The 17859-nt window shown below is 42.0% G+C and overlaps 1 protein-coding gene across 1 annotated transcript in view; it reads left to right on the forward strand.

Moving 5' to 3' along the window:
* LRP11 (LDL receptor related protein 11) overlaps window positions 1-17859 on the forward strand; it is a gene marked incomplete at its 5' end in the record, with an annotated part of 49660 nt that overhangs the window by 5789 nt on the left and 26012 nt on the right. Inside the window, one exon of the mRNA XM_040448624.1 lies at window positions 16385-16526. Coding sequence (XP_040304558.1) covers window positions 16385-16526 — 142 coding nt within the window. The remainder of the gene's footprint in view (window positions 1-16384; window positions 16527-17859) is intronic.

Here is a 17859-nt window from a genome sequence, read left to right on the forward strand (position 1 = left end):
GAGAGAGAGAGAGAGAGAGAGAGAGAGAGAGAGAGAGAGAGAGAATCTTAAGCAGGCCCCATGCTTAGTGTGGAGCCTGACACAGTGCTCGATCCCATGACCCTGGGATTACGACCTGAGCTGAAATCAAGAGTCAGATGCTCAGCTGAATGAGCCACCCCAGCTCCCCGAAGCTTTCTCTTTTTTTGCTAATTTTTGGCAAAACATTTGAAGGGAAAAGACTCATGCTTTGTTTTAATGACTCAGGTTACTTTTTCCTTTTTTTATTTTTTATTTCATTACATTTTCAACATTTTTTTTTTTTTACATTTTTTATTTCTTCTTTCCTTAGTTCAAGGTTCAGGCAGAAAATTTGAAAAATATAAAACAATATAAAGAGGAAAATAACAATAGAATACATGAATTCGTCACATGATCCAGAAAACAGCTATCTCACCTAGCAACGAGGCCTGCTTGAGATAACTGAGTTTGTAAGTGAGGTGAAGAGTGACCTCAGACATTCGGGTTTGGGCACACGCAGCACTGGTTTTCCCCCAGACTTATCGGGCTGAGCAGGAATTGCTACAGATGGGAGTGAGTCACTGGCTCAGTGACGGTCTAAACACAAGAGTCTTTCTGTTGTGTTGTGTTTTGTTTTGTTTTGCCTTGTTTGAGCTGTGGATAACATTAGTCTAAGAAGAACAACATAATGACTGGATATTGTGAAATGATCACAACAATAATTCTAGTTAACATCTCATGGTAACACATTTGTTTTTTGTGATCAGGTCACGATCTCACAGTTCGTGGGTTTGAGCCCCATATCAGGCTCTGTGCTAACAGCTCAGAGCCTGGAGCCTGCTTTGGATTCTGTGTCTCCCTCTCTGTGCCCCTCCCCCACTCGTGTTCTGTCTCTGTGTCTCTCAAAAATAAGTAAACATTAAAAAAAAATTTACTCTCAGCGACTTTCCTTTTTTTAAAAGAATTTTTTTAAGTTTATTTATTTATTTTGATAGAGTCAGAGACACAGTGAGTGGCAGAGGGGTAGAGAGAGAGGGAGGGAGAGAATCCCAAGCAGGCTCTGCACTGTAGCACAGAGCCTGAGGTGAGGCTTCAACTCATGAAACTGTGAGATCATAACTCGAGTCGAAATCAGGAGTTGGATGCTTAACTGACTGAGCCACCCAGGGGCCCCTACTCTCAGCGACTTTCAAATATACAGTACCGTGTTATTAACTATAGCCACCATGTTGTAATTACCTCCCATGACTTATTCATTTCATCACTTTACTCATTTTGCCCAACCTTCACACCTTGCCTCTTGCAACTACCCATCTATTCTCTGTATATATAAACTCAGTTTTTTCTTTTAATTTTTCTTTAAGTTTATTCATTTATTTTGAGCGGGAGAGAGCAAGAGCACAAGTAGGGGAGGGGCAGAGAGAATGAGAAACAGAATCCCAGGCAGGTTCTGTGCTGTCAGTGCCCAGCCCCATGCGGGGCTCGAACTCAGGAACTGCAAGATCATGACCTGAGCCAAGATCAAGAGTAGGATGTTTAACTGACTGCGCCACCAAGGTGCCCCAAACTCATTTTTTTCATGTTTATTTTATTTATATATATATACATATATATATATATATATTTTTTTTTTTTTTTTTGAGAGAGAGAGAATGCGAGGGAGAGGCAGAGAGAGAGGGAGACAGAGGATCTGAAGCAGGCTCAGCTCTGACAGCAATGAGCTGGGTGTGGGGCTCGAACTCACTAACCACAAGATCGTGCATGACCTGATCCGAATTTGGATGCTGAACCAACTAAGCTACCCAGGTGTCCTGGAGTTCAGTTTTTTGTTTAGATTCTACGTATGTGAGGTCATAAGGTATTTGTCTTTCTCTGACTTATTTCACTCAGAATAATAACTTCCAGGTCTATCCATGTTGTCACAAATGGCAAAATTCTTTTTTATGGCAGAATATTTGTATACCACTGTTTTTTTATCCATTCATCTGTCAATGGACGTTTAGGTTATTTCTTTATCTTGGCTATTGTAAATAATGCTGCAGTGAACACGGGGGCGCATATGTCTTTTCAAGTTAGTGTTCTTGCTTCCTTCAAATTAATACCCAGAAATGGAATTGCTGGGTCCATAAAAGGCATCCTGAGTTGTGAGACTAGTCGCTTTTTATTAACTCTTTCAAGACCCTTCCTAGATAGCAATATTTCCTGGCTTAGTCAAATAAACTTTGTCCAAACCACTTTAGTTAGAGGAGGCACAAAAAGTCAATACTGGTTTGCTAGAGCTGCCGTAACAAAATACCACAGCCTGGGCGGCTTAACCAACAGAAATTTCGCCCAGTCCTGGAGGCTAGAAGTCCAAGATCAAAGTGTCAGCAGGGCTGGCTTCTTCGAAGGCCTCTCTCCTTGACCTGCAGTTAGCTGTCAACTGCTTCCTCTGTCTTCCAGGGTCTTCCCTCTGTGAGGAAGCACTGATTTTATTCTGTTGGAACAAAACCAAAAACGATAATCAGCTAGTCCTTCAAGACTGATTTAAGTCCATTATTTATTTATTTTTTTTTTTTAACAATTTTTTTTCAACGTTTTTTTAATTTATTTTTGGGACAGAGAGAGACAGAGCATGAATGGGGGAGGGGCAGAGAGAGAGGGAGACACAGAATCAGAAACAGGCTCCAGGCTCCGAGCCATCAGCCCAGAGCCCGACGCGGGGCTCAAACTCACGGACCGCGAGATCGTGACCTGGCTGAAGTTGGACGCTTAACCTACTGCGCCACCCAGGCACCCCTAAGTCCATTATTTAGTCAACAATTATATAGTCTTAGACTTGCCCGGACCCTTGGTCAGCATCTTACCCCGCTTCCCACCCATAGAGAAGCCCCCTCCATCACATCCCTTCCAGTGGTCATCCACTCTCTGCCTGATTTTTCCCGAGGTGAAAGCTTACTAGTTCACATCATGTCCTGTGACATCTTCCATCAGCTCTAGTTATTAGGGAAGTGGGATGTGCCTCCTCTTACATCTGTGCCCTGGTGCTGGATCTTCTCTTTGGAAAAGCACTGAACGCATCTTCTTTTTATTCTGTGTATCAGCCACTTACAATTTTGAAAAAAATGAACGTCGACCACTTGGAGCGCTCTTCTCAGAATTCAACACTCTCAGTCTTTCAGATTGTTCCTCATGAGTTGATTTTTCAGATTTCACATTTACCATTAAGCATCTTCTGGATTTTCTCAAGACTGTTCCATGCCCGTCTTAAAATCTGACACCCCTATGAATTCCATATGTAAACTGTGGTTCTTCCTGACACAGACTATCACCTCCTGTGATTCAGGCATTGTCTCTCCTTGTATTGATGAAGCTTAATTCATATAAACTATTTTAGTGGCTGCTTCACACAATAGATTCATGTTGAGTTTTCCATTAGCAGGATTACCTAAAACCTGCTTCATCTTTCTGCACGAACTGCTGTCCTGATAGCCTCCCCATCCCGTGTTTGTGTAATTGATTTACTGAACCTGAGTACAGGACCTTATGTTTATCCTTTTACATCCGAGTCTTTTGGTTTTCATCTACAACAGAAATAATTTTGAACTTTAAGTGTCATCCAGCATATTTATTATCCTCCAATGCATTGTGTCAGCTGCAAAATTAATATCTTTATTGCTTTGATCAGAAAAGGTACATGGACAAGCCATTGCTTATACCACTAGAGAGCTCCCTTGAGATGGACACTGACTGTTAATTGGCACTTCTGGGACATATCTGTTCCAGCAGCTATAAATCTTCCTCCGTTATCATCTAGCTTTGTGTCTTTGCTATTAAAAGCTTTATTCTATAAGCAATGAATTGCATAGATGAGTGCTGAATAAAAATACTGCTGATGATTCAGTATTAATTTACTGAAGATATTTATGAAGAAGTAACAAAATTAGGCACTCCTTGTGGGCTTTTAGGGCTGACTGCTCTGCCATCAAGAGGAAAATGTGGACCAATTCCCCAGCCAAGTGTATAATGTATTGGCAGATGGATCTAAAGTTATAAAACCATAACCCAAAAGTGACAAAGTTTACAAGAAAAGAGCTATTTGCTACCAAACGGACTATCTTATAATGGTGTACATGGATGAATGCTCTCAAAAGTAGATTCTTACCCTACTATGACTTCATCATAATAAAGGCGCCATTAATTGAGCCCCCCACTCAGTGCCAGGCAGTGTAGACCTATCTGTAATCCTCAGAATAACCTCACAAGAAGGCACATCCCCACCTTGTGGGTGAAAATTGTAATAAAATATGGTGAAAGACTGAAATGGCAAGAGATGACTTAGCGCCTCTCAGTGGAGTGATGGGGGCTGTGGAGCAGATCCTTCAGGGTCACCATTGGTACATTGTAGAAAACAGAGGGTGGGGCTCTCAGGTCATGACCTCACGGTTTGTGAGATTGACCCCGCTGACAGTGCAGACCCTCCCTGGGATTCTCTCTCTCTCTCTCTCTCTCTCTCTCTCTCTCTCTCTCTCCCTCTCTCCCTCCCTCCCCCCCTCCCTCCCTCCCTCCCTCCCAACCTCTCAAACTTTAAAGAAAGAGAAGAGGTGGGAATGCAAATTATTCTTGTCCATTAAAATGCAAATAAATTTTTCATATAGAGATAAAATTGATTTCTGCCCTGTGGAAAAGTGGATTTCAAGCATGACATTTTAACACCCGAAGGTATTAATCTGTTAAGACATTCATTTTGGTGACTAATAGTTACTAACAGCAAACTTGTTTCAGCTTTGCATCTCCTGGCAACTTCACTTAAGCATTCATGACTCCTTGTATCTTCCTGTTCTTCAGATTCGCCTTTGAAGCTGTGGGATGCTTTATTGGTTTTCTCTTTAATTAGAGAGAGCTAAGTAAAATCTTTGATGCAGGTTCATATTAGATTTGTGTGAGATCTTAACACATATTCATACCCGAGAATAAGATACACAGGTATTTTCAGGCCATTGTGGAATTATACTTTGCTTACAATGCACCCGAGTGAGAGGTTTTTAAAAGTCTCTGATTTCAGAGTGATTCATTTCCTTCCAAAATTAAATATGTACATAAGAACAACAACAATGAAGATTTGTGTGAGAGTCATAGTTTAAATATTTTGAGAATTTTCCTTTAACAGTAATGAACATCCTTCAGGGGCCATCCCACGGATCCCTTTGACTTGGGCGGCCTGATTTTACACCCCACAATTTCTTTTCTCAAGTTTATTTTGTCTATTAGTCTCTACACAGGTGTGGGGCCCAAACTCATGACCCCGAGATCAAGAGTCAGTGCTCTTCCGACTGAGCCAGCCAGGCACCCCTATACCCCAAAACTTCTGACGGAAAAATTGGGACTCTCAAGTCAAATTCTTTTTTCTGAGAATGGGATCCAGCTGACTGGAATGTTAATGCAGTCGTCCTTCAAGCTGCAAAATGGGGCTCACTTGGAAGGCTAGCACAGTAAAACAGTTAAGTTAAAACCCAATGTGGGACACACTTGTTCTTATGCCCCTGACCATTCTTACCCCTCTAGGGCCCTCGCTGGCCAGGCTTTCCACTGGGTGCCTCTTCTGGACTCCTCCTCTCTCCTTCGTCTTCCCTGTTCTCCATCTGCACAGGCTCCTTAACTCCTTCTCTCATTAGAGAGAAGCTTTGAGTAAAGGCCTGGTGGGGGGGGGAGGTGGTAGAAGTGTCAGCCCTCCCTTTGTCTTGAAATACCTTAACACTAGGTTGTAGGACTATCTTTTCACGTCCAAAAGACTCATTCAGGTATTCACAAAACAACAAAAACCAACTAGGTCCTTGTTGTAAGAGAGGAATTATTTCTGCCAACTTAATAATAAAAAAACTTAGTCTAAGTATTTTTAGTACTTAGCGTGTGTATTCAGTGCTATACTAAGCAGTTTACTTTGACTAAACATATGGGAAAGCTTATGTTCCTGGCTTGGTTTCTTCATTTATGAGAAAAGAATAGGGAAGATGATTGGTCAGAACGAAGAGTATACCCACTGGACTTTAAAGTTACACGTTTTGGGGCGCCTGGGTGGCTCAGTCGGTTAAGTGTCCGACTTCGCTCAGGTCATGATCTCGCAGTCCGTGGGTTCGAGCCCCGCATTGGGCTTTGTGCTGACAGCTCAGATCCTGGAGCCTGTTTCGGATTCTGTGTCTTCCTCTCTCTCTGACCCTTCACCGCTCATGCTCTCTGTCTCAAAAATAAATAAACGTTAAAATAAATAAATAAATAAATAAATAAATAAATAAAATAAAGTTACATGTTTTCTGCCCTTGAACAGGATATTCTATATCTGCTTAACTGAATATTAATCTGTAATACAAAATGCAAATACAAAAGGACGCATTTTCTTAAATGCAAAAGGACACATTTTTTTAGGCAGCCCATTAGATGACACTGAGTTCACGATTATTCAATGTAATACATTTTTTTTCAACATAAGACATTTAAATCTGAAGTCAAAAGTAAAATATGACATTTAGGAACAGGATACAGAGTACAAGGATGTTCAAATGATTTTAGAATAACTAAATGATCTTAGAATATCACATGTAACGGAAGTTTACTAAAGAATGGATATGGTTTGGGGACTTCTGGGTGGCTCAGTCAGTTGAGCATCCAACTCTTGATTTCTGCTCAAGTCATGATCTCACAGTTTGTGGGATTGAGCCCCATGTCAGGCTCTGTGCTGACAGCACAGTGCCTGCTTGGGGTCCTCTCTCTCCCTCTCTTTGTGTCCCTCCCCTGCTTGCACACATACTCTCTCAAAATAAATGAATAAACTTAAAAAAAAAAAAAAAGAATGGATATCGCTTACATCAATAACTTCATTATGAAATTAAAACCATTTGCACACTGGCTTGCCTGCTGCACATAATTAATTTTTGAAAATAGATTATCATCTAAATTGGGACCTATTGAGGGGAGGGGGGAAAGGAGGTGGTATTCCCAAATCTTTATTTTTATTTATTTATTTATTTATTTATTTATTTATTTATTTATTTATTTATTTTTGTGAGAGCAGAAGTGGGGGAGGAGTAAAGAGAGGAGAACAGAGGATCCGAAGCGGGCTCTGTGCTGACAGCAGCAGGCCTGACATGGGGCTTGAACTCACGAACCATGATATCATGACCTAAGCTGAAGTCGGATGCTCAAGGGAGGTGGTATTCCTAATTACACCAGGACCACAGAGGAAAATTGGAATATGGGTCCTTCTTGATAAAATCCAAGTTTCTTGAGACGGGATGGTCTATATGGGATCTCCCAATTAGACTCATTTTTAAACCACCCCCAACAGATAAAAATGGTATTTTATAACTCAACCTTAGAGTAAAGGTTTCCAAGAATATGAATATAAATAGAAACAAGACTTGACTTTTTGGTCATAGGGCAAGCGAGCACAAAATAATTGTTGAATTTCAAATTGCATTCTGTCTCCTTGTATAGGAACCGTTTTGTCACTTACTCCTCCTCAGTCAGATTTCCTGAGATATGATTTGGGTCAGTACTGAAAATGCTCACAAAAGGAATGAATCACTACGTGTTAAGGAGATGACTTAAAAGCCTATTGAAAGATTTTATGAAAATTTAGCAAGGATTTTCAAGACAGCCTGCAGTTGTCAAACCAATACCCAAGTTTCCAGAGGACCTACTGTGGTCTTAAAGATTAAACACTAACTGTGTCCATCGTCTTCTGTTTTCTACACGTCTTCCTTGATGTGTAGAAAGAAATACATAAAATCTGTAATATCACAACAGAATTTATAACACTGAGGAGGGATTTCTTTAGAAGTATTTTCAGTGAGGGAAGGGACAATGAGCTGAAGAGGGATTTTACTGCCCACAGATGCTTCCAGAAGGCCCTGTCTCCCTTCTCATTCCTTGCTCCCTCCCTCCTTCCTTTATTCCTTGATATTTTTTCCCTTTCTCTCTTAAAGCTTAGAACTGTGACAATACTTACGAGGATTCTAATAATACTTGCTAATTAATTGCTTCTGTCTCTCTCTCTCTCTCTTGTTAAGTAATTGACTGCTTAGCTAATCTTTCCAAAAGTGCTCTTACAGCCCCCAGATCTGTATCATCCTTCTTAGCGTGACCAGCAGAACATTGCTCAGCACTCTGGTCTCATACAGATACTGCAAAGAGCTGTTATGTGTCGTCTGACAATTTCTTTGCCCCCCATCAAAGGAGATCCTAGGCACACATAAGTATTATTATTTCTTGGCTATTGGAGAATTTCTAGTCTTCAGAAAAACAAAATGTAAATCACTTCAATAAAAGTTATCCCAGACATCCTAGGCCTCTGGTGGGAGTGGGCAGAGTGATGGAGAGGAAGCTGTTTCTACATTTAAAAAAGAAAAAGAGAAAAATGGTCATTGGGTACCTGAGAAAACTTCGTATCAACTTCATCTATTTCCTTCCTCCTTCAAGTGAGCCAATTTGTCATGAATGAAAGACATCAAACAAGTAAAACTTCTGACAGAGCATCTGCTTGACTGTGGTTTTTGAACCCTAGCTCTACTACTTCTTGTGTGGGAGACCTTGGCGGATGATTTAAACCACTTGCAAGATGAAAAGAACAGGAGCCCTTTCAAGGCATTATTATTGTGGTCAAATAAGGTTGTGCAAGTAAGGCCCCCGGAGCAGTGAGCAGCACATAGCAAACATTCAAGCATGATGATACTATTCAATGTATTATGAGATTATTTTTCCTTCCATGGTATTCACACCACTCCTGATAGTCTTGTCTTGTCTTACACCCAGGAAGACTGTGTTGCTGCCTGGGTGCTCTTCTTTTAGAGATTCTCCCAAGGAAGCCCAAACCCCAAATACTCCATGTGCTCACCAGCGCACAAAAAGCCTTCAACAGGGAGCAAATACTCACTCCTCAAATGTCTGAAGAGGCAACGCTTCAGACTCTGATCTGAGGCCAGAAAGGACTTTGATAAAAGGAACAATTTTGGGGCACCTGGGTGGCTCAGTCGGTTGAGCGTCCGACTTCGGCTCAGGTCATGATCTCACGGCTCGTGAGTTCGAGCCCTGTGTCGGGCTCTGTGCTGACAGCTTGGAGCCTGGAGCCTGCTTCATATTCTGGGTCTCCTTCTCTCTCTCTGCCCTCTCCTGCTCATGCTGTCTCTCTCTGTCTCTCAAAAATAAATAAAATAAACATTAAAAAAAATTTTTTTTTAATTTAAAACGAGCAATTTTGACACTGAGAAAGCCAGAGGGCTAGGCGTTTCCTGGGAGTGAGAACAAAAGCAGGAGAAGAGAAGCAAAACATACCATGTTCCAAAGAACTGAAACAAGGCTGAACTGCCTCAAAATTTCACCAACATCCGTGCACCTCAGCCCTCCCATTCACCCAAATCTTCGAATAAGGGACAGAAAGTAATGGCAGCCCACAGGGCATTTTCCAGACAGAGACGATTCCCCATACGGATTTCCTAAGTAACACCTGGGGATAAATTGGTGCCCATGAATACATATTCCATTGTGGTTTTGAGGATTTCTTTGTAAGTGTCTTGCTTCAAAAATGAAGAATGAAGACAGGAGAAAAAAACCAGTGAATCCTAGAGCTTACTGCTCTGATTAAGGGGGAAGACACTTCAGAGCATGCAAGATGGGGATAGTTCGTACCTGTTGTGTTTCAGCGTCAGCCATGAGCCTAAATGTAGCCTGCCCTGACTTAAGTAGGAATTCTTTTTACATTATAGCTCAAGGGCTTGAATATTTAATTGCAGTTTTTTTCTTTAAGAAAATTACTTATAATATTACTTACTATATTACTTATTATATAATTACTTGTAATTATCATTATAAGGAAATGAAAAATAATCTCCCTGGGGAAGAAAAAGTATGTAATTCAGGAAAAATAAATCTGGGTAAACTGAACTAAGAAAGATCTATTCCAGAAAGGGCAGAAGCTTTGAAGTTCTTGCCTGTTCAGAAACAAACACACAACTTCCCAGACAATAATTGACAAGCCAGTAGGATTCCAGAATCACAGGAGTTGACAGTCAATCTGTGTGCTTCTGGTCAAACGGGGTTTAAACCTGATTTACTGTAATCTACTTTTTTTAGACCATGACAGCTGGCCAGTCTGTATATAAACTGTGCCTGGGTTCTTTCTAAGAAATGGGTCTTGGAATAAGGACCTTGGAAGGCCTGAATCTGCTGACCGAGATTGGAATGGCTGTACATATGGAATTTATAAATGGCCTGGATTCAAACCCAGTTTTGCCAATTCCCTAGCCGGGTGAACCTGGGAAAATTATTCCATTCTTTAAGCTTCAGCTTCCTCAATTGTAAAGAGGATGATACAACCTGATAGAGTTTCAGTAAGGGATGAAAATAGGAAAACGCAAATAAAGCACTTAGCATATTTCAGAGCATAAAATGAGCATTCCCGGAGGGGCACCTGGGTGGCTCAGTGGGTTGAGCTCTTGGTTTCAGCTCAGGTCATGACCTCACAGTTCATGGGATCAAGCCCCATGTCAGGCTCTGTGCTGACAGCGTGGAGCCTGCTTGGGATTTTCTCTCTTCCTCTCTCTCTGCCCTTCCCCTGCTCGAGTGTGCGCTCTCTCTCGCTCTCTCTCTCTCTCTCTCTGTCTCTCAAAATAAATAAATAAACATTTTAAACAATGAGCACTCCAGGAGAGGAAAACTATTACAGTTTTATCTAAATACCTTGGGATGTAAATATTGGGCTATTTTGACCAATACATTAACTGAATTACTAACAGAATAGATTCACTCACTTGTATATAAACAAAAAGTTATGAGGGCCTTTCAAAGGCAAGAAGCAAGGGAGTAAGGCACTGTGAAAAACTTGTAGGGAATATTGCCCTCAAGTAACTTGACACTGGTTGAGATTAGATATGCACCTAAATAACAAAAATACCAAGTAGCAAGTGGCAAGACTAGGGTGCCTAGTTGGCTCAGTTGATTGAGTGTCCACCTTCAGCTTGGGTCATGATGATCTCGCAGTTCATGAGTTCAAGCCCCACATTGGGCTCGCTGCTGTGAGCTCAGAGCCCGCTTCAAATCCTCTGTCCCCTTTCTACCCCTTCCCCACTTGCCCTCTCTCACAAGTAAACATTTAAAAAAAAAAAAGTGGCAAGGCTATAAAAGAATGTGGATAAAGTGCTACTGGGGTTCAAAGGAAGGAGAGATTATAATCTCATTGAGAGAAGTCAGAGAGGACTTTGCAGATGAGGGCCCTGTGGTATATGTCTCTATAACCTGAATATTTTGATAATAGGATAGGACTTACAAAAGTCTTATTGACTTGAAAAGATGCACATTGTATGGTGCAAAAATTTTGGACATGTCTGAGAGCATTCAAATTCAATGTGTATTCTCTGATATGGTAACTTAGGGCCATAAAATCACTATCCAGTTAAAATGAGAATCAGCTTTGGCTTTACCCAGAGGATAGATAGTTGGCCATTTGCCCAATGGTCTGTACAATAACATACTTTTACTTTTCTTTCTAAAAAACAGTACAGAGGAGAGTGCCTGGGTGGCTTAGTCAGTAGAGCATGAATCTCTTGATCTAGGGGTTGTAAATTCAAGCTCCATGTTGGGTGTAGAGATTACATTAGAGAAAAAAGGAAAGAGAAGAGAAGAGAAGAAAGAAGAGAAGAAAAGCAAAGAAAAGAAAAGAAGGAAAGAAGGATTCAGAGAGATCTTGTCTACACTTTACCCACATCTTGCCACACCAAGATATCGTATTGATCTTCCCTAGACTCGAAAGGAGAGAAGGGAGGGCAGTAAGAGAAGAAACAACAGGGAAGCAGTACTAATCTTTTGTCTGTAGAAACTCTGCATTATGGCCAGATGTCAAGAAAATTGGCTCATGTGCTCAAGGAATGTTGTCCTACTCTTGGTGGGAACAATGAGAAGTTTTGTCTTATTCTCTTTCTCCTCTGCCATATATATTTTTTATCCTGACACTTAGGAAATGTTTGTAAAATCCTTTCCAATGTCAAATAAACATGAGATATGGAAGGATCACCTGGATGCTTGAAGTTCGGAAACCATTCTAAATATTCTAAATACCCGATTTCAAGGAAAGACACCTTTTGTTAACTAAATGAATAAAAAGGCCAAGGAGAGGATATTAATGTGAATAGATCTAAATTTAAGCTCATCCAGGACTTTGAAGTTTATTACCATGACCTTGATCTGGATCAGTGTTCCCTGCAGCAGAGAGGAGGTGCCTAGGAAGGCAGAGAGAGGCATCCACAGCCCAGGTGGACAATTGCCCTCTTAGATAGTGGATGCCTGTCCTTCCAGCCCAGCATTGAAAAGAAACTTCCCGTGGTCCCTGGGTGGCTCAGTCGGGTAAGTGTCTGACTCTTGATTTCAGCTCAGGTCATGATCTCATCGATTGTGAGATTGAGCCCCACATCGGGCTCTGAGGTGAGTGTGCAGAACCTGCTTGGGATTCTCTCTCCTCTCATGTACCTGGGCAGCAAACCTCTCAGCTGCCAGCTTTCTGCAGTCTTAAGTCTGCAGGCAGACCTGCTGTGACAAAGCTTCTCCCCTCATAGCACCTTACTCCCTTACTCAAGGCTGCAAGGCTCAGTCAACACATTCCAGCATGGCCATCAGCTGCCACGATGTACCCATGTGTTCTAAGTCCCGGAACTAGTGGTCTTATCTGTTACACCACTGCGACCTAGGAAGGCCTGCCTGATGCTGAGCCAGAGTTGGAGAGAGTGAGAGTCTGTCACCAGCGGCAACCTTACGGCCTCTTGCCCCTTGCAGTCATTGACGCCCCTTGGTTCAGCCTCACACTCCTCCGGCCATAGGGAGAGGTTATAACTCACCCTTCCCTTGCAATCATGTGGACAGGGGTGGAAGCAAAAGTTTCCAGAATAAAGGGATACCAGTCCCAGTCCCACTGGAGTGCAGGTCTCTTGACCCCTGCAGTGACTCAGGCTAGAGACAGGGTGGGCTCAGACCAGGATGGTGACAATGGACCTGATGAGAAGCGCTTAAATTCGAGATGCGTTTGGATATGGAATGTGAAAGAAAAGGGGGGTTTGGTATGACCCTGAGTCCCAAGCCACAGTTTTTGTCTCATTTTAAATCTCACTCGTCTGAATCTCTGATGTTCTCTCCTTGTTCTCAGACATCGAGAACGCTCTTGTTTCTGAGGATCAGTTGCCTGCTCCAGACTCTCACATTCTCTTGTCATCTTCAGTTTTCTCTCTGCATGGCCTTTAGGTAGTGTTGTAGTTCTCACATAAGTGGACCCCACTTAATAAGAATAAGTTTGATATTCTCTTGTTGTAGTTGGGCCTGAAGATCATGTAACAGTGTGGCGGTGAAAACTGCTTAACATCTCTTTGAAATACACAACGAAGGACTGGCTTGCTTCTTTGCCAGCTCTCCAGCTTACAGCTTTTGCAAGGAGAGTGATGGGACCACTTATTGACGGTTTTACACCTGGACATCTCGATTCTGTCTCTGTCTCAGTGAGTGAGAGTCACGTTATTGAGATTTCATTTTCCTGTCTGTAAAAACAGGGTTATTCAGGTTGAGATGAGAACTAACCAATGGAGACAGTTAATTACATTTAAGCATTTACTACGTTATGCTCTTTCGATATTTAAAAAACTAAACTTGTATTTTATATTTAAAACTTATATGTAAGCCCCACATTAAGCTCTCTTTACATAGTTATCTCATTTGATGCTTACAAGGTAAGTGCCATTATTATTTCCACTTTACAGATGAAGAAACTGAGGCTTAAATAGGTTAAGTGGCTTGTACAAGGTCACAGAGCTGGCACACAGTAGAGCTGGCATTCAGCTCTGTTGGATGCCAGACTCTGTGCTCTTAACCACTTCACCCACGTTTCTTGCAGTGTCATTGGTGAATCATCTGGATGTGCCTGTTGTGTGCAAATTCCCAGATCCCACTCTCAGACCCACTGACTCAGACTCCAAGGCTGGGCTGAGAAACCTGTACTTAACAGGAGCTCTGGGTGATTGATTATTGATACAACTGTATCTCCTTGCATTGCCCCCTAAAGCGATCGTAAAGCATTCTGTTCTTGTGCATATATAGTTCTGACAAAGCCTCCAAGCCAAAATTATGTGCAGGGATCTAAATTCTAGGATTTCATAAATACAAACAAGCAGCTAATAGTTCTTTTTTTTTATTTTTTAATTTTATTTTTTATTTTTTAAGATTTACATCCAAATTAGTTAGCATATAGTGCAACAATGATTTCAGGAGTAGATTCCTTAGTGCCCCTGACCCATTTAGCCCATCCCCCCTCCCACAACCCCTCCAGCAACCCTCAGTTTGTTCTCCATATTTGTGACTCTCTTATGTTTTGTCCCCCTCCCTGTTTTTATATTATTTTTGTTTCCCTTCCCTTATGTTCCTCTGTTTTGTCTCTTAAAGTCCTCATATGAGTGAAGTCATATGATTTTTGTCTTTCTCTGATTAATTTCACTTAGCATAATACCATCCAGTTCCATCCACATAGTTGCAAATGGCAAGGTTTCATTCTTTTTGATTGCTGAGTAATACTCCATTGTGTGTGCGTGTGCGTGTGTGTGTGTGTGTATATATATATATATGTATGTATATATATATATATATATATATATATATATATATATACCACATCTTCTTTATCCGTTCATCCATCGATGGACATTTGGGCTCTTTCCATACTTTGGCTATTGTTGATGGTGCTGCTATAAACATGGGGGTGCATGTGTCCCTTCGAAACAGCACACCTGTAATCCCACGGATAAATGCCTAGTAGTGTAATTGCTGGGTTGTAGGGTAGTTCTATTTTTAGTTTTTTGAGGAACCTCCATACTGTTTTCCAGAGTGGCTGCACCAGTTCATTTAAGCAAAGAGGGATTTTTTCCTAGAAAATAGGACATTCAGCCATTATAGTATCTTTGAGAGAGCTGAAAAATATAGTAGTTGGATTGAGCATCCAAAAATGACTCCCAAGATGACAACGTAGTACTGACCCCAGAAGCTACCACTCTTGCCATGATTGGGAGACTGCCTGAAAAATGGTAGAGGAGAATGGGGGGGTCAAGGTGGGACCCTGGGTTTAGGGAGTAAGCAGAAGTGAAGTCCATCATGGTGATCATCAAGGAATAGCCAGGGAATTCAGGCACAGAAACAGAAGCCAGGGAAGTCGAGAGTTCCAGAAGCCAGGAGTGGCTAACTTTGTAAAATACAGTAAGACAGCCAGTGGAGGGGGAGTGGGAGGAGGCAAGGCTAACAAGTCTCATCGACCTTAACAACTTGGTGATCTTTGCTAGATCAGCTAATGAGTTTTTCCAGCAGTTTCAGGGGAACGGTGAGGAAAGAAATCAGATGGGTGGGATAAAGAATAAATGGGAAATGAGCAAATGGAAGCAGCAAGTGTAGCATGAACAAGGCTTTGAAAGGTAAGTTGAAATGGGAAGGAGATAAGATTGTATGGCTGGGATGATCTTGGACTGTAGGGTTTTTTATTTGCTGTTGTTTGGTTTGTTTTTTTTGGGTAGAGAGAAACTTGAGCATAGTGATAGCAGAGGCATTTGAAAGAGAAATTACTTGATGGTCAGTGTTCCAAAGGTCATAGGGGCGCCTAGGTGGCTCAGTTGGTTGAGCGTCTGACTTCGGCTCAGGTCACGATCTTACGGTCCGCGGGTTCGGGCCCCGTGTTGGGCTCTGTGCTGCCAGCTTGGAGCCTGGAGCCTGTTTCCGATTCTGTGTTCTCCCTCTCTCTCTGCCCCTCCCCCGCTCATGCTCTGTCTCTCTCTCTCTGTCAAAAATAAATAAACATTGAAAAATTAAAAAAAAAAAAAGGTCATAGAGGGAAGGGGTCAAGGCCTAGATGGGGGAGTTGGCCTGGAGTGCAGGAGGGACAGCTCATCTTATTATGGCTGGGGGAAAGGAGCTGACAGCAGATACAGATACAGGTGCGTTCCCAGCATAGGAATGAGTGGTAGAAACATAATCATGGCCATAATTATGTCTTAATTTTCTTCTCAACGTAGATGAGGTCACCTGCTGAGAAGGAAGGGACTAGATACTGGGTGTGGAGCTTGGAGAGTTACAGGTTTGGAACATCAACTGCTAAGGGCAAGTGAAAGACTATTGTTAGTCAAGGAGATTGTCAGCCCAGATAAAATTGAGAATTGTGAGTTCAGAGTAGGGCAACCTGCCCAAATGGTGCATGCTTTAGGATTTCCCTTCCTTGGCCAGGAGTGGACAGGTGGGACATGGGACTGTTCCAGGGGTAATGCTGATTTCCAATTCAGGATGATACTGGACTCTGTGCCTCAGATCTCCTAACTACATGTGCTGTTTCCTATTTGGGTGTCAGGTACCTCAGTCAGGAACCCTGAAGCTGTCCCACTTGCAGGAAGGAACATATACCTTTCAGCTCACTGTGATGGACACTGCTGGACAGAGAAGCTCTGACAACGTCTCAGTGACAGTGCTGCCCATGACCTTCTCCACAGGAGGTGAGAGGAAAGTCCTTCCTTTGCATTCACAACGGTAGACAGAAACCAGCTACTTACAGAAAGATGGTATTGGATTAGCATTTTATATTCTTAAATTTTTTTTAACGTTTATTCATTTTTTGATAGAGACAGAGTGTGAGTGGGGGGGGGGGGGGCAGAGAGAGAGGGAGACACAGAATCCGAAGCAGGTTCCAGGCTCTGAGCTGTCAGCACAGAGCCCGACGTGGGGCTCGAACTCACAGACCGTGAGATCATGACCTGAGCCGAAGTCAGACGCCTAACCGACTGAGTCACCCAGGGGCCCCCACAACTGTTTACTTCTTAATTTTAACCAGAAATTAAGGTTTTTAAGGGTTAAGAATTCTAATATAAAGCTTAATAATGTTAAATAGTTTAAAATACGTTTATTTAAAAAAAAAAAACTTTTTTTAATGTTTATTTCTGAGACAGAGAGACAGAGCGTGAGTGGGGGAGGGGCAGAGAGAGAGGGAGACACAGAATCCGAAGCAGGCTCCAGGCTTTGAGCTGTCAACACAGAGCCCGATGCAGGGCTCAAACTCACGGACCATGAGATCATGACCTGAGCCAAAGTCGGATGCCCAACCAACTGAGCCACCCAGATGCCCCAGCAGTTTATATTCTGACTTCATTCCATGGGCTCTTCCATTCCATTTTTGGTTGTTGTTGAATTAAGAGTCTTTTCTAAACATATGACAATTTAAAACAAATTAAAATTTATAAAGTGCATGTGTCAATTTAAAAGGACTATTTAGGGACGCCTGGGTGGCTCCGTCGGTTAAGTGTTCGACTTTGGCTGAGGTCACCATCTCACAGTTTGTGAGTTCGATCCCTACATCGGGCTCTGTGCTGACAGCTCAGAGACTGGAGCCTGCTCTCTCTGCCCCTCTCAAAAATAAACATTAAAAAAAATAAAATTAAAAAAAAAACCCATAAAAGGACTATTTAGCTCTTTCTGCCCACAGGTCCTGTCCCCATGCTTTAATAAAAACACTATTGGGGCACCTGGGTGGCTCAGTCGGTTAAGCATCTGACTTCGGCTCAGGTCATGATCTCACAGTCCGTGTGTTCGAGCCCCACGTCGGGCTCTGTGCTGACAGCTCAGAACCTGGAACCTGCTTCAGATTCTGTGTCTCCCCCTCTCTCTCTGCCCCTCCCCTGTTCATGCTCTATCTGTCTCTGTCTCAAAAATAAATAAAAACATTTTAAAAAATTTAAAAACACTATTGGGCAAAAAAAAAAAAAAAAGGGCTAAAATTTTCATGGACACGTTAACACAAATACTAATAATATAGCTTTACATACATGTGATGGT

Source organism: Herpailurus yagouaroundi, unplaced genomic scaffold (assembly GCF_014898765.1).
Source record: "Herpailurus yagouaroundi ecotype Mexico unplaced genomic scaffold, PumYag 198, whole genome shotgun sequence".
NCBI classification, from domain to species: domain Eukaryota; kingdom Metazoa; phylum Chordata; class Mammalia; order Carnivora; family Felidae; genus Herpailurus; species Herpailurus yagouaroundi.